Source organism: Perna viridis, chromosome 9 (assembly GCF_037379345.1).
Source record: "Perna viridis isolate PV_CMFRI_1.1 ecotype Kerala chromosome 9, ASM3737934v1, whole genome shotgun sequence".
NCBI classification, from domain to species: Eukaryota; Metazoa; Mollusca; class Bivalvia; order Mytilida; family Mytilidae; genus Perna; species Perna viridis.
In genome coordinates, this window is record NC_142453.1 from 37,718,479 (window position 1) to 37,744,483 (window position 26,005).

The 26,005-nt window shown below is 34.2% G+C and overlaps 2 protein-coding genes and 1 long non-coding RNA gene across 8 annotated transcripts; 2 read left to right on the forward strand and 1 right to left on the reverse strand.

Moving 5' to 3' along the window:
* Positions 1 to 94: 94 nt before the first annotated feature.
* LOC148608271 (uncharacterized) lies at positions 95 to 6,714 on the forward strand. Its single transcript, XR_015914940.1, has 2 exons — positions 95 to 204; positions 6,516 to 6,714. It is a non-coding gene; the product is annotated as an uncharacterized LOC148608271 (long non-coding RNA).
* On the reverse strand, positions 4,669 to 13,914 carry LOC148608272 (uncharacterized). Of its 4 annotated transcripts, XM_088543921.1 has the most exons (9): positions 13,147 to 13,908; positions 11,880 to 12,098; positions 11,293 to 11,519; positions 10,847 to 11,009; positions 10,215 to 10,319; positions 8,093 to 8,213; positions 7,078 to 7,205; positions 6,467 to 6,713; positions 4,669 to 6,011 (listed from the first exon to the last, which is right to left on the reverse strand). In XM_088543921.1, exons 1-9 carry the CDS (start codon positions 13,526 to 13,528, stop codon positions 5,807 to 5,809), a joined length of 1,797 nt encoding a protein of 598 aa, XP_088400047.1. In that variant the 5' UTR covers positions 13,529 to 13,908; the 3' UTR covers positions 4,669 to 5,806. The 4 variants fall into 4 exon arrangements, with proteins under 4 accessions (XP_088400047.1, XP_088400050.1, XP_088400049.1 ...); XM_088543924.1 differs by lacking the exon at positions 11,293 to 11,519 and having other exon boundaries at positions 11,884 to 12,098; positions 13,147 to 13,910; XM_088543923.1 differs by lacking the exon at positions 10,215 to 10,319 and having other exon boundaries at positions 13,147 to 13,910.
* Positions 13,915 to 14,049: 135 nt separating this feature from the next.
* LOC148608273 (uncharacterized) lies at positions 14,050 to 18,084 on the forward strand. Of its 3 annotated transcripts, none has more exons than XM_088543928.1 (2): positions 14,050 to 14,168; positions 16,070 to 18,084. In XM_088543928.1, exon 2 carries the CDS (start codon positions 16,077 to 16,079, stop codon positions 17,736 to 17,738), a length of 1,662 nt encoding a protein of 553 aa, XP_088400054.1. In that variant the 5' UTR covers positions 14,050 to 14,168; positions 16,070 to 16,076; the 3' UTR covers positions 17,739 to 18,084. The 3 variants fall into 3 exon arrangements, with proteins under 3 accessions (XP_088400054.1, XP_088400053.1, XP_088400055.1); XM_088543927.1 differs by lacking the exon at positions 14,050 to 14,168 and adding an exon at positions 14,398 to 15,177; XM_088543929.1 differs by lacking the exon at positions 14,050 to 14,168 and adding an exon at positions 15,221 to 15,654.
* The last annotated feature ends 7,921 nt before the right edge of the window (positions 18,085 to 26,005 follow it).

Sequence of the window (26,005 nt, forward strand, 5' to 3'; positions counted from 1 at the left end):
ATCGGCTTTTGAAGTAGTAATTGGGCACAGATAAGAAGGGTGAAACACCTAATTCAAATGTGGTCCGATATTATGTGTAATGACTATACAGATAGCGGAAGACGTCATACATATATATATATTGATGTACGATTTGATCTGAATCATGGCATTTGAAATGAAAGAAAGTGTTTGTATGTCCAGCAAAGTTTGCTTTCAAAGTCCGTAAGTCCGTAATTCAAAACAATGTAATATTGTAGGTTTCTACATACCTAGCCGATAACCATTTGCATATATTCAGTCTCATGGTTTCTCGAATTCCTAGTTTGGCAAAAAATGCTATCGTCACCTGGCATAAGTTTAGTCTTCATTGTCCGTCGTTGTTTTTATTTCTTCTTCATTCTGAAAACACTCTGCAGACTAGTTTCAAATTTGGCCCTCATACTCCTCTTGTTGTTAATCACTTATATTGATTATATCGATCAGAAAAACACAATGGCCTCTTTAAATAGTAACAGAATAAATGGGTAAGATTGATCATTTTAATGTATACATAAAAGAGTATTTGCGACAGCCTAAAACCAAATGCGATTTTCCTTTTACAATATACATGTACCTTATAAAAAGATTAATTTCCAATGCTTAGGTAAAGTATTATTTATACAAGTGTATGTGAATATATGGCTGCAAACTAATGGAACTATAAAGCGATTCATAAGTAAAATAACATCTCTAATTATACAATGTATTAAAACAAGTAAATTGCCTGGAACATTGCATAAATTGGGAAATAAGGCCTTTAATTTTAGTAACTTTTTGGAGGTTTGCCTTGCAAGACACAAGACTTGTGGTTTTACTTGACATTTTGAGTTTTAAAATGGTCGACGTCGGGCACTTTATTTGTATATTGTAATTCACAACATTCATTCAATTCCCTTTACTGAAAAAAGATGTGGTTTTTTTAATTATGCAGTAGTAGATTCGAAAGGGGCGTAGGGGACGTTCGCTCTCCTGTTTTATAGGAAACAGTGAATATTTTAGCACGAAAGGTTGATTTTTAATAAATTGTGCCCCTCCCCGAAACATTCGCATCGCTTCGCTCGGCATTAAGGCAATCTAACTTGAATTATTCGCTCCTTCCATGTTAAACTTGTAAAAAAAATCTGACATTTGGTAAGATCCCCCAGCTGACCAAAGTCTGGATCCGCCAATGTCATTTGCCTGTCATGTACTCTCTTTCATTTTTATCATGGAGATCTCCTACATCCCCACAAGATTTGTCCATTGTTGGAATTGGCAAGTGATGTATATCTTGCCTTTACTAAATGTACACCCTAGCCATTTCCAATTCCCCATCATTTCTTGCGTGATTATTATCTTATTTCCTCTTTTCTAAAAGTATTTAAAGGTGATTTTTTCCGGCCACCTTATCTTGAGTTTGTTCTTGTAACATTAGTACAAAACGATTTGAAGTTTCTTCATATTGGTACAGTCTGTTAGACTCCACTTTTCACCTCCATAAAGAAATACCGAGTTTACATGGTTAATAAATAGCCTAAGTTTGGATCTACTTGTAAACTGCTTGGATTTCCATAGTTCATACCGGTAACATACCAAATGCAATGTCAAGCTCCACGCAGCAGTAGACGTTCACTTTGTCTCTCTCTCTAACCGCTGCAGACAGGTCTTTCTCGGACATTTTTCAATTGAAACGACGTTTGACAATCGGATAACGTCGCGTAAAATCATTCACTTTTTCCCGGGATTGGCCTAGGATGTACCGATTGGCATTTTCTAAAAGGGGTAGCTGCAGCGTATATTCGAACGTCAGACGCTGTTCGGAGCTTGAGATTTTGCCAGCCTTGGTTTTAGATCATCATTTGTGTTATCCAGGTATACAACACTCCTCAGGTACACAAAATATGGCATATAGTGAAGTAATGTATTAATTTGGGGACGATAATTTGACATTGAGGGGGAGGCCTAGGGGGCTTGGAAGATCCTTTAGATAAATATTCTAATAAAATTATATTTTATTGAATGTTTAAAAAAAATGTGTGTGACCATATGAAGAAAATAAATTAATTGACCTGCGCTGTACAGAACATAAAAAAACAACCTTGTAGCACACTGAAAAGTAAAAACAAATTAATCTCCCTATTATGCCAAAAGTTGTATGAACATTTTTTGTTTTGTTTGCCTCGCTGTGCTCGACAATTTTTCATACTATTTTAGTATTTAATGTTAGAAAAAAGGATTACATATTTAATATTTATTACAAATAAAATAAAATTATTCTTTAATCACAGTATTGTTTCTTTTATGTATACTGTACCAATATGCTTCTATGTACATATTTAGTTTATAAGTTCATAGCAATCCGAATCCTGATAAATGATATTATAGCAATATGCTCATTGATAGATAAATAATGTCAATATTGAAAATGTGTTACCTACACCAGATAAACTAACAAGTAAATATTAAGCTAGCAAAAGTCAATAGTTAGTTCATAGGATGCCACTGGATTCCATTTCTTTCATTTGATGTTGTATTCCTTAGGAAAAGGAAAATGGAAGCGTGCAACCTTGTCTTACAACTGACTAAATGTCAAAACATTCACTTGTGTCTCCTTGTACATTGTCAAGTTCAATTTTTGCATACTTTGCAAAACATTTTTGCCGATTCTCATCTTCTCTTATGGTGTATTGCCTCACATTGAGTACTTTCGTTTTTTGAGTTGCATGCTTGATGTTTGTAACATTACTGTGTTTGAATATGCAGAAATACTTCTAAATTGTAAATCGTATTATTCCAGTTCTACGTGTATTTCAGCCTATAATATCATGTCATCATGTCACTGGTCGATGTTTGCCATGTCTTCATGTCACTGAGGTCAATGTTTTTTGTTATTTTCTCTGGACGATGAAATAAACCATAATTAAACGTTTTCATATGTCCACAACACTTCCTAAACAACACATACATCCTTACACTCCGTATCATTTTACATATTTTTGATTTACAATATAAATATTGACTGGTATTCCACAGTGGTCCATTAGATTCCGTAGGATTTCTGTATGAAAGCAATAGAAGGCTTTTTTTTCAAAGTCTATAACTGTGACGGAAATTACCTGTTCCATTCAATTTGATGAATATTATTTTTAAAGTGGTTATTGATCAACATTGTTTCGCAGCAACATGATGCCTCAGTAGTTTTTGCACAGACTCCAGTGTCCTTTTTTTTGGCATTTCATACTAGAAAGTTTTCCAGTCATCTGGTAATTGATCCATCTCCCGGGTTTAAGTAAAGGTGGGTTGGAAAATTGTTTAGGGTCTACTTATAATGCCTCTGCTGGTATCATATTTGGACCGAGAGATTTGCAACCTCATATCTTGACCTACACTTAGAAATCGATGGTAAACGTAATGACTTTTCATCAGAATGGTCAACTTTCCTTTTATCTGTGGCAACATCCCGTCAGCACCTTCGTATGGAGTGTTTATATCACAACTTATGCGTTATGTCAGAGCTTGCCGAAACTACGCAGACTTTTTGTATCGCGCTAGAGCTCCAACAAATATGCTTCTGGAACAGGGTCATGTTGCTACAAGATTGAAGTCATCACTACAGAAATTATATGGTCGTCATCATGAACTCGTTATGGTGTATAAATCTGCACAATGATAACTGATTTATTTAATGAGTCATAGTTTTCCTTTCCTTTTTGTATACCCCGGACTTAACTTTTTATGAGCAACTCGGCGGGTGTTTCTAGAAAAGCAGAGGACGCTTACCCTACCGGTGCACCTGGTCCATGCTCCCAGTTTTTAGTGAAGTCCATTCTTTTCTGTGAAGTGCGATTTAACAATTCTTTAAATTTCGTGTCAATTTCTGCCATTTTTTCTTTCATTGCATTTAAAGTGTAGCCACTTTTTTTTTAAATCCAGATTTTCCTGACAACTGTCGTGTTATATTATAGCTTTATTCCTTTGTTCTAGTGCTGCTTCTGCTTTTGTTGCAAGTATTATGAAATTGGGACAAAGGAACCTTCACTTTGTTTTAAAACATGTTGTTTTGTTACAATTAGTCTTGGGTTGATACAGCATGTGATACAGATTTTGGCATGTAATTTTCAGCATATATCATTCATTTACCTTTTTTGTATATTCATTATAAGTAATTGCTTAAAACCTCTATTATTTACCCTACATCACACCACTTGACCTATATCACATACCCTATTTCAGTATTTCAATTTGAATAGAGTTCACATTTAATATATGGGGAACACCTCAAACATTACCTCAACTAAGTTTATAATGGCATTGTCATAAGAATTTAGAAAAACAGCATAGCAAAATAGATTTTAGAATTTGATATTTTAAAACGAATTTAAATTTTACTTATCTAGGTCCAGTCATGTTTAACATTTTTACAAGTGCACAGGTCTGTATGTAGTCAGAGGTAAAGTTGAGTTGAAAGGAATCCCATACTTGTCAGAAGGTGGTGATGAACTGATATTTATTAAAGAACTGAACACATATCTACAAATAAAACTGTCAAAAGTCAGATTTGAAGTCTATAATATATTCCTGTTCCTAAATGGGCTAGTAATGACTGTCATTTTGAATTGCAAAAGTTAATCCTGTGGTCCAGCTGGAAACCGAGATCAACAAATCGTGCAATATTAATATTTTATTTAATCTGATAATTTGCTACAAATCAATTCAGCGCGCTTGTCCTGTAAAAGATATTCAGAATACTTATATATTTACAAGCTTAAACCTGTAGATGAATTTAAACATTTTATGTTCATATCTTATTGTTGGCAAAATACAGGTGTTAGAACGTATTTTATTACATAAAACAATTTCTTGAGTAAAATCCTGTATTCAGCCAGAAGCAAATTTTCGTGGATTTTCTTAATGTACTGTTGAACAAGTAATCAAGGGAACCTAGTTTCATACGGAAATCAAATGACTATTAAAAGAGATAAAGACGACAAGACGGGGATAACAGATGCACACAATAAAGAACATAAATTAACTAAAATCATACATACAAAGTAACAAGACCAAATGAGCAACTCGGACTCCACTAAAACATTGGACGAGGTGCACCGGTAGGGTAAGTGTCCTGTTTTTTTTCTAGAAACACCCGCCGAGTTGTACATAAAAAGTCAAGTCCAGGGTAGAAAAAATATGAGCGGAACCTAAAATGACAATTATGGCAATGTCCTCTATAGTATCTGATTATATACAATGTCAAATTGGCCATGATTCTGTAACATAGGCGAGACCACTTGGCCACAATTCTGTGACCTAGACGAGTCTATCCGACCATGATTCTGTAATCTAGGCGAGTTCATTCGGCTATGGATTTATAACCAATGCGAATTACTGATTGTTTGAGTAGAACTTATTTCAAAACCTCATGCATGGTGATGTTGCAACCAATTGTTTGTATAATCTCAAATTTGAAAAAAATTACCTATTCGTCTTTATATAAGGTACATAACAGTAAAAACAAGTTTGTTTGAAACATTTGCAAAGTCACGGAGCTGATGAATTAACCAGTTTGTAAAATCTGTTCATGTCAATTAGCAATACCATGAGTGGACGGGATGTCAACTAATTAGAGAAATTTAATGATATCTAAATGTGATGTGCAAAAAGTCAATGGTTATAGAGAAAGCCTTGTAAAACTTTATTTGGCTTAACAGATAATAATTCAAAATTGTTCATTATCACTTGTTTACTATATACTATATGAATGCGGACATACTCGCTCATTACTTGCATTATAATTAACAATACTGATCTATCCAAAATTTTCACTTGGGAGTGTGTCGGTGGTACACATTGGCGTGAACCCAGGTTGACCTTTGCACTCTTGGTCCTCATTCTTTTCATTTTCGTCTACTTTGAGATGACGAATGTATTCATCATATTCGGCAGTGAACCAACTGGCACCCGTCAATACTAAACTCTCATCATTTGTAAAACCATTTATGTCAAAAAAACACCTTCAAATTATAAATAGATAAGATCAATATTATGACCTCCATAACGTAACTACGTTAATTAAAAATAATTTTAATGATTCATGTTCTAGTAGTAGTGTTTGTTTCATTACAAATTTACAGAAATAACCTGTAATAAATATATAAAGACTTAGTACCATAACATTAGGAATTGCTCCCACTAACAGTATGCAGCCAATTAGTATGGTACCATATCTGTACTAACGAATTGACAATAGAAACAAGACTCTTTTGTTATTGTTTTTCACTCATATCTTAATCCTGCTGAATTTTAAATTAGGAATTTAATTTTCGACCACTGAAAGTTTTTTTTTCATAAATTTAACATTAATCAAGTATTTCGGATGCCAAAACAATACTTTTAACAATTACCTAAAACCAAGAGTTATTACCGTAGTCTACTATTAAAATACTTGTTAAAGATAAAAAAACTATACCGTGAACATGAGCTGGTGTATTTCCTGACATCTGTTGGTTCTATTCTAGATTTCTGTAAGTAAAGCAGAAAATAATAGGTGTGGATACCACTTGGTGGCTGTGGGCCTCGGTATTCCTTTACAGTCACCCCATCTATTACGTCACCGTGTGCAATGTTTAGTACCATCCAGTGGATACGAGGATGTGTGTCATTTCCGGTGGTGGCAGCGTCTGGGTCAACCATGATCAAAGAGTAAAGTTCATCGCCTTAATTTTAAAATGAGCATTGATTGTATCAACTGACATTTTCTATTGGTATCTCTACTGTCTCGTCTATTTAACCTACATTGTATTTGAGCTTATGAAGACGTGACCAAAAAGTTTCCTTTTATATTAATAACTAGTGTTTTTTTCATAAAACATTTACTGAATTTACAATAAGTTCTATTGATTCGAAAAAACTGTCACAAGCAACCATAATTATCATTCGAGTTTTCTTAACTGAATTTAAAAAAAATGAAAATAAAGCTATTAAAACTCAACTGCATTAACTTAAAAAAGAAATTATTTTACATTTGACAACTTTTATGCATGCACATCTTAAAATATTTCAGATAGTGAGTCTGATTACCAGAAAAATTGCTGGCGTTTGGGTAGATATCCTGCTTCAAAATATTAACAGTTGGTATGGCTGACGACCTTACATTTGCTGTCTTCACTGTTATGTTTGCTATAGGATTCAGTTTGAAAGATGTTTCTCTAATCAATAGACGTTATAATGAATGAATGAAAAATTTGCAAATGAAAAAATGAATATCGAAGTTTTGTTCACATTGAGGGATGTGCTTCATCTGGTGTTGTCGTTGTTGTTTTCGTCGTCGTCATTGTTGATACCTTGTTTTGTTTTTTGTTTTGTTTTGTGGTTTTTTTTTTCGGGGGATTTTGTGTTCGTTTTTATTATTATTTTTTTTGTTTCGTAATTATTTTCCCGAAGTTTAAACTAGAAACCTTTGAAAAAGTCAACTTTGCACTTGTGGAGTTACAAAAGCAAATATTTTGTATATCAAATTTAATGTGTTTATCATTTTTGAGTAACAAATAATTCATGAGTGTTACCTATATAGAACAGAGATGTGTTGGTCTGTTCTCTCTGTAAATTTTCGTGAGTTTAATGTGATTGTTTTGTAGTTTCTGTCTTGGTTTTCTCGACTTCAACAAACTTCATGTAATATGTATTTGCAAATATAACAATATATACACTGTATCATATAAATTAAGTGAATTTCGGAATGTAGATTCACTTGATTCAATGAGTAACCTCTCATTAAAACTAAATATTTAGGAAGTTCAACAACCAAAAAAAAAATTGTGTTAAATTACTCAAAACTAAAATATCGAAAGAGGAAGTCAAATCCAGCACCGAAATATTCTACCATATCAGCGTTTTAGGGTTTTTGAACTTGTGATATAGCAATTTCGTTAGATAACCTGTGATACAGTTCAAGTCATGTCTGACTACTGGGATTATAAACAAAAATGAGGACATATAATTTACCAGCAATGGCATCGACCCATCATAAATTATGTTCAATTTTGTTTTCACTTTAAACGCTTCATTCATTTTACTGATCACAAAATGCACTTACCCATACTTATATGTTTTACAACACGACGTGAACGTAATGGCTGAAGGCGTGTAAGTAATATCCAATGACATGTTGAGATTTTGATCACGTGGTAAAAATGGACGGTCTTGACTTTTCATGACTAGAACATAAAAACTTCTATCAACTATAGTGATATGTGTTTAGCCTTTTGTCAATGGGAGAGGGGCAATCTGTACTTGTGTCGACCAACGAAAATATTCGAGACTTCCAGGACCACACGCTGTGGGTCTTTGTAGATACATCGCATCTACCCAAAAGAACTTGCGATAAAGGATACTACAGACACTGTGAAGTCAGCCTCATATCTTGACCTACACTTAGAAATCGATGGTAAAGGAAAATTATTGACCAAACTTTACGACAAACGTGATGACTTTTCATTCAGAATTGTCGACTTTCCTTTCATCTGTGGCAACATCCCTTCGGCTCCTGCGTATGGAGTGTTCATATCACAACTCATAAGTTATGCCAGAACTTGCCGAAACTACGCAGATTTTTTGTATCGCGCTAGAACTCTACCAAATAGGCTTCTGAAACAGAGTTATGTTGCTACAAGATTGAAGTCATCACTACAGAAGTCTTATGGCCGTTATCATGAACTCGTGGATCGTTATGGTGTATCCATCAGCAACATGAAAACTGATTTATACAACGGGTCATAGTTTTCCTTCCCTCGTTTGTCTACCCCGGACTTGACTTTTTATGAGCAACTCGGCGGGTGTTTCTAGAAAAGTAGAGGACGCTTACCCTACCGATGCAGCTGCTCCATGCTCCCAGTTTTTAGTGGAGTCCGAGTTGCTCATTTACTTTTGTTACTTTGTATGTATGATTTTAGTTAATTTATGTTCTTTGTTGTGTATGTCTGTTTTCCATGTCTGGTCTTTGTCCCTGGATTACATTCTTTTGATTACCGCTATAACCTTGGTTCCCTTGATTACCCTTTCAAAAACAATCACTTCCTAAGTACATTATATATACATCATTTCCGATATACGTCATATCCGACAGTCAGACATGTATATACATAGGACGTCGCTTACGCTTCGACCAATATTATTGTTGACTTGTTTCGATTACAAAATGGACTGTTTCTCAAAAGAGTCCACCGATTTACCAAATGATCATTTTTTTAAACGTTCGTATAAAGCAGGTCATATATATACAATATAGGTACATTGTCGAAAATTATTGAAGATATGTGATGTGGCGGCGGAAAGGGTACGAAATGCGAGGCTCCGCCGAGCTATTTCCCCCGTTCCAAGCCGAATACACATATCTTCAATAATTTTCGACAATGTACCTATATTGTTTTTATCTTGTTATATTAATAGTTTTGTCCGTGCGTACATTCTGAAAATAAAATTTTAAAATGCATATCCCCTGAGGAGCCCCGACCGTTAAACCCGAAGAAAAAATTAATACGCATGGCGCATGACTCAGTAAACATTGAAATTCAATCCGCACCATATATTACGTCAAAGCTGTTTGAAGAAAATAAGCAATGTATCAAAATTTATTTAATTCCAAGAGACAAATAAGTAAAATGAACAATAAATACAAATATTTTGAATGTTGTAAAGTCGATTTTAAGAACATTAAAGTTTTGAATTTCGCGAGGAAGGTGGAAGCTGACTTGCTTCTGTTTGGTATATTGGAAGTCGTCAGCAAACTGATAATGAATCAAATCTGAACGAGATTTGGGATTTGCCATATATATGACGGTGAAAAAAATACAAACAAAATCATTATTTGGATTACATAAAATCTTTAATTTCATTCAGGTGAAAACGAAACAAAACAGCAAAAAAAAAAGATTAATCAGATACGCAATGGCAATTTGTTTATATCGTATCTATGGTGGCGGCCATGATTAATTTACGCATACCAGAAAAAAGTAGTTCCGCCGATCACGTGATTGGGAGGAGCCAGAAAGCCGATAACCAGCTAATGTACGGATACAGCAAAAAAAAATAACCGTATACCTTTATTCGTTTAACAAATAACCTCATCGCAGGATAAATTAGTCACCACGGCCACTAGAATTCTAAGTTTGTATTTGAAAAAATAACCCCGGGCCTACATGTACAATGCCTTTACATACCTTGTGAAATCAGAATCGGGCAGTTATTCGCCAAATATCTTTCCTTGAATATCTTTATTGAATAAGGGTCTTCCTGTACCTTAACCCAGGAAATTGACTTTAGATCTGGAAAAAAATCCCTTTTGTACTTAAGTTAGCATTTCCGCGAGGTAAATGCAACATTTTCCAGGAGGAAAACGGTAGAACACTGCCAGAATCATTACGGGAAATATTTCAATGTACCTTGCGAACGTACTGACTTTACCTGCTTATAGCAAGAACGAGTCTATTGTGATATTAAATGTGTTCAATGCGTTTAACAAACAGTATCAGGATAGTGTATGATATATCATGACTATATAGAACCTTTATCACGGTTTACGTACTAGTATACAGTGTGTGCGAAGTAAACGTATTACCTATCGGTACAGAGCATTAACAGCTACAAAAAATCAGTAAAGTTATATCCAAGATGGTAGCCTATTGCCCTTGTAATTCTTAGGCATGATCTGTAGATAGTAAAAATGTAAAATCGTAAGAACATCAATTTTTTGTAAATTTTTGGCGATTTCTTGTGTCTAGCGTAAGAACTCGACCTCCGGTGGTGTTCTTGATTGATGTATCACCGATGAAACGATAAAAAGACAACGTACCTCCTATGTCAGTGTTGTACTGTATAAATTGGAGTGGGTCATTCAAAAGTCCTTGTTTGGTTCCATTATGTAGTGTTATTCTTCGGATTTGTTTGTACAGCAGAAATACATAGGGATTAACAAAACTAGTTGGGTTCAAAGGTCCAGTGTAATTCTTTATGATCTGTTAATGTTAAAAAAAACAGTTTATACTTACGAACTTACATTATTGCATTTTCAAATCATATTATTCATACAGAAATAAGAGAGTTCAAAATTTTAACGTTAATGTAGCGGAAATGATGAGAACTTCTACATACTGTAGCCATTTTCACAAAACTTCGTAAGAGTAAAATAAGTCGTAAATTATGACGTCATAACTTACGACTAATTTTACACTTAACGATGTTTTGTGAAAAGGACCACTGAATCCAAGTTATCCTATTTCCTCACCTTTTTGTACTTACAATAGAGTTATTGATATCATTTCCTTGTATATTGATAAATAAAGCGTGCAGTTGATTAAATCCGACGTCATATAGAAGAAGTGTGAACAGGTCAGATGCTTCAAACGTCCATTTTATGGTCGGCATGTGTCGAACTTCCCATGGATGGTGAACATCGGTCGATAAAGGATTGACTTCAAAGTTACCACCAGGCAATGAATAATTATTGTTGCAAGAAAAGACGTACCCTGAAAGGGTTGACATGCATCAAATGTACAATGTGCGCATACATGGTTGGAAAGTGGGCGTGTATGAAAAGTGTGCATTTGCATTTAGTAAATGTAATTGTTGTATTTCTAATGCATTCTACACATTTTAAAAGAATGTAAATTAATAGACATATTAAACACTGTCTATAATACACAGTTCAGTGGTGGATCTAGAGAATTTCTTCAAGGGGAGGGGTCACAAAAAATCCTTGATAAACATAAAGTGTAGGCATTAACACACAAAAATATTCGATTTTCATAATTTTTGCTAATTGGTAAGGGGACAGCCCCACCTTGTATCCGCTTATGTGATCAGCAGTATAGTATTGGACCACATACCTGCCTCGTAGTTGTATTGTATTCCCATCAGTCTGTCTATAGTAGAAACATTCACTTCAATATTTAGTCGAGAGAAGATACTGTCCTTTTTCTTTGGATGAAAGTTCCATTGACATAGAAGTGGTGGCCTGGATACACTACAAATGGATTTAAATTCTGAACCGAACCAGAAAATAGAATGGTCGTTGGCCATGGTTTTCAGATTTCCTAGTGTACTTTCTGTAAAAAAAAACATACAAAAAATGTAAAAGGTATTATAACATACCCTCTCCCACACAAAGAACCACCATAAACAATGACAACTCTGCAAAAATAGGAACTTCCTCCGCACAGGTAATTATCTACGGTCGATCGGTTACCAACTCCCCACTCATTGACGACTACCCACGGTCCATCCGTCACAAACCCCCTCCTCACAGATAATTATCGACGGTCGATCGGTTACCAATACCCCACGGTCAATCCTTCGGTCATCAATGCCCCACTCATTCATTAATACATGTAATAACCGACGGTCCATCCTTCATCAACTTTCCAATTCATTGGTGATACCGACGGTCAATCTGTCACCAACCCCTCACAGATCATGTTAATAACCACCGGTCGATCGGTCACCAACTCACCATTCATTGATAATTACCGAGGCAGCGATCCTTCGGTCATCGACTTTCCACTCACTGATGACAACCGATGATCCTTCGGTCACCGACTTCCCAGTCATTGATGATTTTAAAGTAGATGTAGTATGTTCTGATTTAGATTTATAATAAAATAATACAAAAAAGTGCTGTCTTGGGTAACCTTACATCTACGCTTTAAGATTTGTGTTATGACGAAGGATTTTTTCCTTTGTTCAAAAGTATGCTCCCCCCCCAAACAAAAAACAAAAAAACACCACAACAGATGTATTATATATGTATTTAATATCAAAACCCCTTCGTTTGTGATGTATTTATTTATTTTTTCTAATCGTAACGATCTCAGATTTTTTTTAATGCTGAAAAAATACATATTCCCTTGAAATCGCCAAACATAAAATAATCAATTAAAACTCTGATTTGATAGATTAACGTGTTTTCTGCTGCATGAAATCAAGAAATTTTAATAGATAAAGGTATTTTCTGCTGCATTAAATAAAAAAAAAACTATACGAAGTGTGTGTGTGGGTGCGTGTGTGAGTTATTTGTTTTCGCGACAATTTAAGTCTTAAACGAGACAAAATAAACACAGTTTTTTTGTCATCATTTAATTAAAAAAAAAAACTCACGTTCGTATTTTAAACAGCTCAATGCTGATGGCCAGGAAAATCCAAATTTTGACATTAGTGTTCCACAACCATTGAACGCATCAAGACACATCTCCCAAGTCGGTGCAACGATGTCGCCGTTTGGTCCACATTCTGGTATAAATACACGACACAAGAATTCTCTGATGTATGGGCTACAGTTTAATTCTATGAGTGGTGTGTACTGTTGTAAGGCGATAGTGGCACCTTCTTGAAAACTATGCCCAGCAAGATTCGGAAACGTAGTTGTATTATAGGATATTCCAGTTCGGCAAAGTGAAGCCTGAATGGGTTCACAACATTGTCCAATGGAAAAGATGGCTGCAAGGATTATAGATAACACTATTGGATAGCTTAATATCATTATGAATTCCACATGTGCATGTATTTGATACGGCTAAATTATTTATATTATCCAGTACTAATATGAAAAACCATGAAACTTAAGTATCATGTTATAAACATGAACATACGTTTTGAATTTCTTATCAGTTTAGTAGTCCTACATTTTCATGTATGCTGATAAGAAACACTCAGTTAAAACAACATACTATTGTCTTGATGTTCCCTCCATTGAAAACTGTTGGGAGAGAGACGTTTATGCATGTACTGACGAAATAAACCGGTGATAGAAATGTATCCATTTAGGGGATAAAATCCGAGTGAAAAGTCAAGTTAAAAAATCAAGACGTTTAAATGGGTAATATCAACAGGAATATATACTATTAAATGGGTACCATCCCACCTGACCCCTCCCCCTTTCCCCAACAACTATTAAAAACGAATAGTTGAGCCTCAGTATAAATACAGCCATGAACTTCTATATACCACATCCATGCATATATCGATTGACCTTTCATGATCTTGATAACTTTAATGAGTATACGGAAAGTTCCAATTACGTCAATTATATACACGTCAGAGTTTGGGTTTTTTTAATTGCTGACGGGTGTAGTATGAAACACAGAATGACCTGAATGGAAAGTGACCACTAGTTTTTCACTGTAAGTATGTTTAAGAAATTCAACCATCGTGCTGATATTTTTTCTCTTTCCAATGCGTCATTCTGCAATGATTTTAAATGCCATCTGCAATAGAAATACTTATAAATGTCGATCTGTTATTAAACCTCTGTGATGATATTAATTCATCAATATGTTTAAAGAATACAATAAAGAACAAAAATAGTTTACTCAGTCTACATTAATACATAAAATAATATTTCAAGATCAGTTTACTGTATAACCTAAGTAAACACCAATTGTAAGTGACTTTTTATAATTGTGTAGTTTGGTTCATTAGTACACGTATATCAGACTATTTAACCTTTTCAAAAAGGCAATATCTATACATACAGCTTGCTCACTGTTAGCATATTTTTTCTGTATTCACGCGTTCCTACTGACTTTTTCTATTCTATTTTTCCTATTTGCGCACTGCATTGCAAATTTGAAAATGTCAAGATAGCTATGATTTAGAATAAATCTAAATAGTATTTCTTATTTCTGCTTATTAACTTTATCCTGGCCTTCGATAGAGACCAAACAAAACTGATGTAAAAAAGAGGTATATGAAGGTTGACTTGAGCATATTTCTACCACCTTCGACCATGTTATTCAAGTCTGTACAGTGTTATATCTATAGGTTAACTTATGACAGTGCAACGTTTTTATATAATTTAACCTCTCGATTTCAATTAATTGAACGCGTCATATTTTAGGATTAAACACTGTTTTTCCAGAATTTATGGATGTGTAAAATCGGATGATGAACAACCAATGATGCACGAAAAAGGCATAATATGCTAATTAGATTATTTGAACATAAATAATTTATGTATAAAATTCGTGATGATCTAAAGTTGAAAATTCGTGAACGGTGAGCAATAGGTATACCTGCATTGTTGTACATACTATAAATTACCTGTATATCCTCAGGTAAAACACTATTTACACTATGATAAACAGATGATACACGTTTTACACGTTGTGTAGATTGTAAATATTCACGTGGGTAAGTTACTTGTATGTAGTTCATTTTCAATAAAAAGGCTACATATTTTTATTTTTGTAATTAAGTTGTTTTATGGGTCTATTCTTTGAAATATGTAATTATTCATTCAAATCTGCCTGCTCTTAGGGGATAATCAACATTGAAAATCCAGTAGATTCTATTGTATTTGAGCGTCATTTACAGAGTTATCTCCCTTAATTTTGAAATCTACAGTGCATTCTATATAATTTTTATCTCCTAAGAGCACGGGTTATATGAAAAACCACATGTTAATTTCTGTTTACTATGACCTTTCAGACAAAATATCAAAAATAAAAATATGTAGATTTTTTACCCATGAATCACACTGCATGATCCTTAGCTGGGGTGATACTTAATCATTTAATTCAGTTTTTATTTTTTTCAAGTACAATTTGATGGATCATAGTAGTCTCCGAACAATACAACGCTAAACGTACCTACGATCAGATGTATTGGGTAGCCACAGTTATTAAAGACCTCAATTTTTTACTTTTTATATTTATTTATTTATTATTTATTTATTTATTTTTGGTGTAGGTGATTGAATTTCGTTTAACTGTAGATCTTATTTTAAAACATCAGAGATAATTGTATTATATAAAAAATGCATATACTTTATAACTTGAATTTAGAAAAAAAAACATAAGTACTCAAACTAGCCTTAATGTTTGTGAAAATTATACGAATTTATAGATTTTGTAGGAAATTGAACTGGTCAAATTGTTTTTTTTTTCCATCAATCTATAAAATGAACAATTGCACTGTTCTGATTCTTAAAAGAAAATACGTTTAAATAGAACTCATTTTTAATTCCACATAACTCTTCCTAAATGTTTGTTATTATACTTATACCATTTTGTCCTTTTTGTAGCTCGAAGATGGCTTCTAACACGTTTTGCGAACCATGTACCAGAAAAGATAACTCTTCCATAGCGCTGTTTTGGTGCAATGATTGTGAGGAACCACTTTGTAAAGATTGCGTAAATGCACATAGAGTCATAAAGGTATCGTCGGAGCATCAAGTGGTAGATTTAAAGCAAGCACTCTCCTTACAAAACACCATTAAGTCACAACAGGTTTGTGATCGTCACCCAAATACTACTCTAGATTTGTTTTGTACATTTCATGACGTGTTGTGCTGTCGAGCCTGTGCGGCTGAGTCTCATGGGGACTGTAAGGAGGTTATTCCGATCGACGTTGCTTCGCAAGATATTAAGGAATCCACTTTGCTCTCTAATCTAAACGAAGAGTTGGGCTATATAGTTACATCTTCACGAACTGTAGCCGATTTGCGTGAGCAGCATAGCAATTCACTTGATGAGCAAGAAGCAAAACTGAAACAAACAATTGTTAAGGCGAAATCAAACATAATTTCCTACGTTGAAAGTTTAGAAAAGAGGCTGCTTTCCAAACTACAGGCAAAAAGTATAGCAAAGAAAGCAGAATTAGAAGCAGAAAAAGATGCCATGTTGAATATTGAGAATGAAGCGGTCCGTCTACAAAGACAAATATCGTCAGCAACCTCTGATGGCTCACAAAGGCAAGTATTTCTCCTGCTACATAAAGTAAAGTCTAGCATCGCTAACATGGACCAACGAATCGAGAAGACTATACAGACACTCGAGAAACCTATACTACAGTTCAAAGAATCGAACAAAGCCTTCACATTTACTGAGGAACTTGGTGATGTTTGCTTCAGACGAGACGCTTGTTCATTGGTCTATAATTCACCAAAACTAAGGTTTGCACAGTTTCCGGAAATGAAGGGTATCCTTTCCGAACTTGAGTTTGAGAACAAATTCGATATCAATACAAACCCCCAAATGCAAATTACTGGAATGACAGCAGCATCTGATGGCAAACTTCTGCTTTGCAATTATAGGAACAATAGCATTTTGGTATTCGAATCGAACGGCGCCTTCCTCACAAGTTGCTCACTGTTCGGAGCACCTTGGGACATATGTGTAGTTAATGACACATGTACTATGAAAAATGCTATTATCTCAATGCCACAAAGAAGTTGTGTTCGTTTTATAGACATATCAACGCTTAAGTCTGGTAAGGTAGTTGAGCTACCGGGTAACTGTTACGGGGTGAACAGCACAAAGGACAATATCCTTGTTGGTTCCATTCGCGAACTTTATATTTTAGACACTACAGGTGTTCATATGAGAACAGTTACTGTTTCCAAGACAACCAGAATGTGGTATATGAACACTTTTGACGATATGATATTGTATTCTGATCAAAATGCTATTTACTGTGTGAATATGGATGGCGAGGAGATGTTTGAATACCGTTCTGGTAACCTTATAAGACCAATGGCCGTAGCCGTCGATCATAGACGGAACATTTACATAGCAGGATGCAATTCCAATAACATTCATCGTATTAATGGCGAGGGGAAATTTATTGATATCGTTCTGACTGAGACGGATAAGATTGATCATCCCTGGGCGATGTGTTTTGATGCAACTACCTCTAGACTCATTTTTGCGAACCAAGATGGTAAAACTATATGCATATTCAAATGTAAATGAACTAAACGCACTAACCACATATAAGTTATATGTATTTCGCTCTGTACTACTTGGATTTACCACGTTTTGCCTCGGACATACATATAAGTTAAATGTATTTTCGCTTTGTACCACTTGGATTTACCACGTCATCATACTAGGATTACCTCGCTTTAAAGTACATATATTATGGTGAACATATAACGGGACATATATAAGACAGTGTAGCATCGAAAGATTTATCTAATGAATTTACTATGTCGGAGTAAAGTTATGAGAACAGAATAAATGTCTTAAATTATCCTGCTGCACAATTCTCTGTGGTTTTGTTCAGAAATAAATATGTTTTACTTACGGCTACTATGCATATAGTGTTGTATTTGTGGATAGTTCTTTGAACCACTTAGTCCATAAGTCATATAGGGAAACATTGAACCGCCCTACGGAATTTGTTCGATTTCACTACGATTTGAATTACTAAAATATGTCAATTTCAATAATTTATTTGAAAATTCTTTACATTAATAAAACTATCATATCAATTTTAAACGATAGCAATGAAAGTTTAACTGTACCCTTATGATTACTGCACGCATGTGTCAATATTTTTTATCGTAAAAGGCTAAAATTCAATTTGTTAATTTATTTTCTGATAAAATTTGTCGCTTACAAACCAGATGGTTTCTGACAGTGATGGAAAATTGGTAATTTGAGATTCTTTCTTTATTCCCCAATCTCTAATGTTAATATCATTTTAGTCAATCTAGAAGTTATCATTTATGATTTACATGTATTTTTGATGCCTTATGAATAAATAAAACAATTTTTATGAAGAAGCCATGCTACAAAATCAAAATGAATGAGTTACCCTAATAAGTCAAAGGCTGCAAATCGTCACTTAGCCACTCAATGATTTGAATGAGTTACCCTAATAAGTCCAAGTCTGCAAATCGTCACTTTGCCACTCAATAATTTGAATGAGTTACCCTTATAAGTCAAATGCTTCAAATTGTTACTTTGCCACTCATTAATTTAATGAGTTACCCTAATAAGTGAAAGGCTGCAAATCGTTACTTTGCCACTCAATAATTTCAGGACGATTTTTAGTGACGTCTTGACCTCTACCTCTACCTCTCATTTATGGATTGCTTCGTTTGAAAAGAACATCTTCGGATTTTTTACAGTATAGCAAAGGGGGGGGGGTAATTCATTATTTTATTGATTCAAATTCTTCAAAGTTTTTAGTCTTCCTGTAATTTTCTATGGTTTGGTCATTTTATCTACTTCTTGGAAGGCTAGATACTTACGGGTTATACATATAAGGTGGTCCAACGTTTAAATTAAAAACTCGAGTTGATAGTTTTCGATATTCAACTTACACTCAATTATGAAACCTATGAATTATCGTTGGATTGGAAAGTCTATTTCCGCTCTAAGTATCGCCGTTTTATTTAGATTGTCTTTTTTATATTTGAACTTATAATTGTCTCTAGTACTATCATGAGAGATCTGCAAATAAATCCATGGGTGTTTTCGACTATTCAAATAAAATTACTAAACATACAAAAACATGTTGTTACTTGTATCGATATTTATAAAAGGGGACGACTAACTAAGTGAAATAGTAATCAAGGGAACCAAGATTATAGCGGTAATTAAAAGAATATAATCCAGGGACAGAGACCAGACATGGAAAACAGACATGCACAACAAAGAATATAAAGTAACTAAAATCATACATACAACGTAACAAAAGTAAATGAGCAACTCGGACTCCACTAAAAACTGGGAGCATGGACCAGGTGCACCGGTAGGGTAAGCGTCCTCTGCTTTTCTAGAAACACCCGCCGAGTTGCTCATAAAAAGTCAAGTCCGGGGTAGACAAACGAGGGAAGGAAAACTATGACCCGTTGAATCAGTTGAATCATGGTAATTTAACGTTTGGAACGAATGACAACGTTTTTAAACGAATAACAAAGAAAAGAACTCGTGCGTTCCCTCAACATTTCCTGAGTCGCAGTTCCCAGTTCGTTGGCCAATGCGTTATAGTGTAAGAGCCCCTTATTGTACGTAGACTTCGAATGGGGAAAAAAGTGTAACAGTACTTAAAACGAAGAGGTGTGACACTACCTTGGATTATAACCTAATTAAGTGCCAACCTTTTATGGGATTCATTGTGATTGCAGCTCTAGTACCGATTATCATACATAGGATTCTCTGCTCCTGGCCTCAATCAAATATTCGGCCGGTGTTAGTACTGAACGAAGCAGCAAATCCCCCATGTCCCTTTAGAAAACTATGTCATATTTGTACGTACTAATCTTGGATCCTACAAATTTGGCAAGCATATGTAGGTCTCACAAATAATCAAATGAAAATAAAATTAAGACATTACGCGCGATGTTCGTACATGAAAGCGTAACAGAACGTCAGGATTATCAGCAAGGCGAACTATTAGGGAAAACATCGCTTTTAGCTGGTGGAACAATCTTGTAAGACTCCGGAAAAGTGGCGATGCTTTAATCTCATACAACGAAAAAACATAAAATATTGTTGTTTTTTTTTTCATAATTAAGAAAACTAACATTTTTGAAAGTCATGAAATCAAACCCGTAAAAGAGCATTACTATACAAACCAAACCTGCTAACTTCAGCCAGTCTCGTATTTCGGACCAAAATTGGAAATGTAACAATCCTGTACGTCTTAGTAAAATAGCTCATATTTCAAAAAAGAAATCACAACACATCACAAAATATAACCAAAATGACTACCAGAACGTCCTTGTTTGATAAGACAATGATAAGTTCAACAATCATTTGGTAGTTACTTAAAAATACTAGTAGTAGTTTAGTATACAATCGTATATGGTTAATAAAAAGTGTTACATGAGACAAGCTGAAAAGGTTGAACCCAAACAGTTATAACCGTTAAGTGCGCCGCTTAAACATGAAATGTTTGCCTAATATTTTGTTATTTTTCTTAAATTTCCCTATATACAAAAATGAATACAGAAGAAAAAGGTTCTCTCGCACGAACATTGCGATAATTGTACATTACTCTAGACGCTGTACGCTAATAATTCAACTGAGTTCGAACATTGCGCTTAACGTTTTAATGAACTTAACCCTTGATAAAAAAAATATTGATTGACAAAACTTCATTCGTTTATTGGACAAAGTTTATTTTCAAGACAGTATTATACTTTTTCACGAAACAGTTTCGTAGTTTTCTGGTGGGAGGTGGGCAAAAAGTTTATAATCTTTGGCTAAACCAAACACTTAGATAATAATATAAATAGCTACGATCCCACTGGGTAAACTTCAACGTGGTCTATAGTGAAGGATGACATTTTAGAAATAAAGTCCATTATCGAGAGGTAGTGTCATACTTTTAGGGACCATTCCGTAATTTTAATCGGAACAAGACAACTTGAAAGTTGAGTTAGATCAAAAGGCTTAGGTTATTTATCTGACAATTAACATTTTACTAATTTTCCTGTGAGGATAAATCCTAGTGTGTTTATTTGGGTTTTTTTTTCTCTTTGAGATATTTAGTAGAATTTAAATAAATTATTTCAACTGATACCCTCTTGAATCTCAGTACTATGCAGTCGATAACATTCTGGTTGTTAGTAAAACATAATCAGAAAAAAATCTGTCTTTCTGAAACTATAGTTTCACTGTTACTATTCATTTTTACTGCCTTAGAATCATGTAAGTAATGACCATATTTGCAATATCATTTAAGTAAAATCCAATGTAGATACAATTTCTGAATCATTGAATGCAGGCGGTTGCGAATAAGAAATTCAGTGGCTGTCTAAAACTTTCATAATTACCTTAGACAGATACAGATCAATGTACAGCGTGTGATTATGAGTGTAAATTGGGTCCATATTTTTGCATATCTATGCCTTACCCGATCCGTAATGCTTGGTAGAGATTCCACATACTTTGTAAAAAACGATTCCAAATCATCTTCTAAATATTCCGAAGAAATTGTTGTATAAATTCTGGAATTTTGTATTGACTACATACATGTATTTCTCCAGTGTGCATGGTGGACACGTTTTTCAACAGACGGTCGGCATTGTGTATCTCTGATAGATAGATGACGTATTGTCTTGAAACAATCTCAGTTTCGGGAATTAATACATCGCATCTACCCAAAAGAGCTTGAGTTAAAGACACTACAGACATTTTGAAGTCAGCCTCATATCTTACCCTACACTATAGAGTTCGTTTGGAAAGGAAAACTAATAACCAAACTATATGACAAACGCGATGACTTCTCATTCCGTAATGTCAACTTTCCTATTATCTGCGGCAACACCCCTTCAGCACCTGCGCGTGGAGTTTTCATACCATAATTCATACGTTATGCCAGAACTTGCCGCATTTAATTTCTGTACCGTGCTAGACTTCATACAATTAGACAAAAGTAAAGTTTTATGGTCGTCACCGTTAACTCTAACAGAGACTGGAACTTCAAAGCTAGCATTTGGTATACCTTCTATTATCTTATAAAGCGCTCTTTGCGACAGTTTTTTTTCTTCTGAATGAAGATTATTAGTAGTTGCATAAATATACTTGTATATATATTAACCATTTTTTGTCTATTGGTTATCGTTGGGGAACAAAGTTTCTTGGTTTTCATTCGTATTTTATGTGTAGTGTTCAGTGGAATCATCGGATGAGTTTTTGGACAAAAGTCATATGCAATTCCTATCTGAGAAATTATAAGGGAAGTTACGTTGGTTATTTACGTGTAAAATGAACAATCACATTGCCTTTTCTCTGACACTGTTGATAGATCTGATGTACCAACAAGTGGTTTGTTCAGCAGTACTCCAGCTAAGAATCATGCAAAATGTGATTCATGGGTAAAAAGACTACATATTTTTATTTTTGATATTTTGTTTTGAATTGCCATAGTAAACAGAAATTAACATTCCGTTTTTCATATAACCCGTGTTCGTAGGAGAATAAATTATATAGATTGCACTGTAGATTTTCAAAATTAATTGAGATAACTCTGTAAGTGACAATCAAATACAATAGAATCTATTGAATTTTCAATGTTGATTATCTCCCAAGAGGAGGCAGATTTGAATGAATAATTACACATTTCATAATATAGACCCATTAAACAACTTAATTACAAAATGAAAATATGTAGCCTTTTTGGGGGTGTATCACATTTTTCAGATTTTGCATGATTCTTACAAAGACTGCTACTTAAACCTCCATTACCGCAGGATGCGTGCGAATGTTTAGTAGCCACTTCCTGTTTGACAAACTTTAAATTTGATGTCTTTTTTGTTACCGTTTTGTTCCTTGAATGTTATTTTTATGAAGGTACCAGGAACTGCAATCATTTAATATTAGAGAAGGTGGCGAGCTAGAACCAAATTTTTAATATGTAAGACGTAAGGTTCAGAAGAATTAATTTCTCTTAATATTGTTAATGGTTGAAACATTCAGTGGAAAAAATGACAATATCAAAAGTACAAGGGAAAATTTTACTGTAGCATGTATATTGCTACTATGTCTTAGTGAGATTTTGTAAAAAAAAATTTAATGAGAAGTATGAAACAGCTTACCTAAGTGTTTTTTCCTCAATGCATTTTATACTACTTAGAAAATCTAATCCAAAGAAAGATCAAGTAAATATACATTGTACATGTAGGTTTTAATATAAAAAAACATAGGTCACCGAACTTTATTTCGAGATAATTGAGCCTATAAAATAGGCGATTTAAAAGAAACTGTTCTTATAAATTCTGTACGTATTTTTTTACAATTTCGCAAACTATTAATAAACTGCTAAAAAAATCTTATTAACTTGTATGAGACAACGTATCTGGCATTCTTTCATATTTCAAAGAGACAATTTTTTGGTCATCAAACTTTTTTTCTTATAAGATTAAAAAAAACTAATTTTAAATTCCTATTATATTTCTATAGAAAATTTTCCCGCAAATTATCTTTGCTTATAATTTTACAACATGTAGTTTTATGCCAAACATTCTTTCTTTAAAAGAACAGTTTTTTTTAACATCATTTCTGAAATCGAAAACAAATAAACTCAAACTGGTTATATACACCCTGAATGAGTTATCTTTCATCATTTACACAATGTAGGTCCATCCAGTATAGTTTCAGAATTACTCCTAGCTAAACTTATTCAAAAAAACACACCTGATTTGAAACTTAACATAACGTCTTTCCTAAAATCAACGTACATGTAATTCAAAGTTTTCCTATGAATATGCATTAGCTTATATGGACATGTATTTATCATCGCATAAAACACTACACTGAGTATCCTGTTTCAACACCAACTATGAAGCATTTTAAGTATTGTACTTTGTGAAACTCTAAAAACGGAACTCAGTACTTCAGACCAGCATTATACATGTAACAGGACGGAAAAAGATTAAATTTGAAACGTCGCCAAGTTTGAGCACTTCATCTTCGCATCTCGTTGAAATATACATTGTATGTATGTGTATGATTCAAAATGGCCGTTGCCTTTCATCACAGACATAATTCGAGAAAAAAAACCTGTAGAATTTTACGTGAATCCTCTGTCCAATTTCCTTGCAAGTTCTTATTTCGTTTTATAACCTGTTCACTCTAGTAACGCTGTTCTACCCCACAAAGTTAGTTTACGTGTTGAATATAAACTCAACAGGGGATTTTTCTTTCAAAACCTTCCCAACAATGAAACAGATAACTATAAAGGAAAAAAAACTTAATTTGGCATCTAACTTTCACATCCCTAAACGGCATGCTTTCTTGTTCTAATTGTAAGTAAACAATATTCAATTGTCTGGTCTGTATAGAAGCCCTTATATGCCAAAAACTGGTCGTCAATGAATATAACAGACAGGAACACATTTAACGTTATATATTCTTGACTACTTCAGACCAGTTTCTAAAATGTTAAAATTTGAAGGACAATGATTTAACTTATATTTCAACATAACCATGCATGCCTGGAAATGTTTTATATTCATAACCAAGCTAAAATACGGTATATCTTCGTAGTTTGCTCAATCATCCTCCATGCTGTTTCAGATTTCTCGTTACAGTTTTGGGTGTTTTTACGATATGAAATCTCATTCAAGGAGGTTGTGATGGATAAATTGACAACACAACCAGTTTGAATAAGGGTACATATTCGTTGATTCTGTTCTCTTTGACAGGTTTTTACAGGTCCATAAATCCTATCTTCTCATACAAAAATAGAACTGGATAGGGTCTCTTGGGTTAAAGTAGTGAAATCCATTGTTCCCTGCGTGTGCTCTATTCAAATGTCTTATCAAAATGTTTTAAGCAATCAAGCAGGAAGCAGGACGAATTGCTGCATGCAGGCGAAATAAGCACCGCCACACCTCATTCAAGCAGGTTGTGACATCGATTTCACGTCTCAACCAAACTGAACAAGGTGCAGCAAATACAAAAAGCAGTATCACATGACTCGGCAAAACAGAGCAGCACGTGCTGAAATACAAGTCTCTGCTGGTGAATATAGTTCATGCTAATGCTTATTAAAATGAGAGAGGAGCAACATGCATATGTTATGGTGAAAAGTTATGTGAATAAAACAAAACCCAAAATTAGAAAAAAAAAACTATTCGAGTTCAACATTGCTACTGTGATAAAGTTCGAGAAATTTTTGAGTGAAAAAGATATTTTATTCAATGATAGCTTATATTTTCAAAGTATTTCCTTTACTTTTTACAGAAGAATTTTGAATAATGGCGTATTCATAACAATACATCAAAACATTACTCAGGCAAGGTTTGCATTTGAGTAATTAAAGGTAGTCAAAATAGAACAAATATTACTAACCCTCAAGCTCATCTTGGTCACCAGATGAAGTCATCAGCCATGGAAACTCATTCAAGGAGGTTGTGATGACAAATTATAACACCACAACCAGTTTGAATAAGTTAACATGAGGAAAGTTTCCCGTTAAACCATCCCTCTGTGTGCCAGTAGCATCACTGTAGAAATATTCCCGCCAAGATGGTCGTCTGCTCTGGTGTGACGATGAAACATCGGCGCCGCACCACCTCATTCAAGCAGGTTGTGACGTCGGCTTCTGGCCATCAACCAAACTGAATAAGGAGACGCAGTGCGATCGAGGTCCAAATAAGGGTGAATTCAACTATCAAAATGGCGAGGTAACTCCAAGGGAAATTACAATTCCTAAGAGAGTTTCACGAACCCAGTCTCGAAAATGAATTGTATCAATGACAATGACACTTTTATACGTT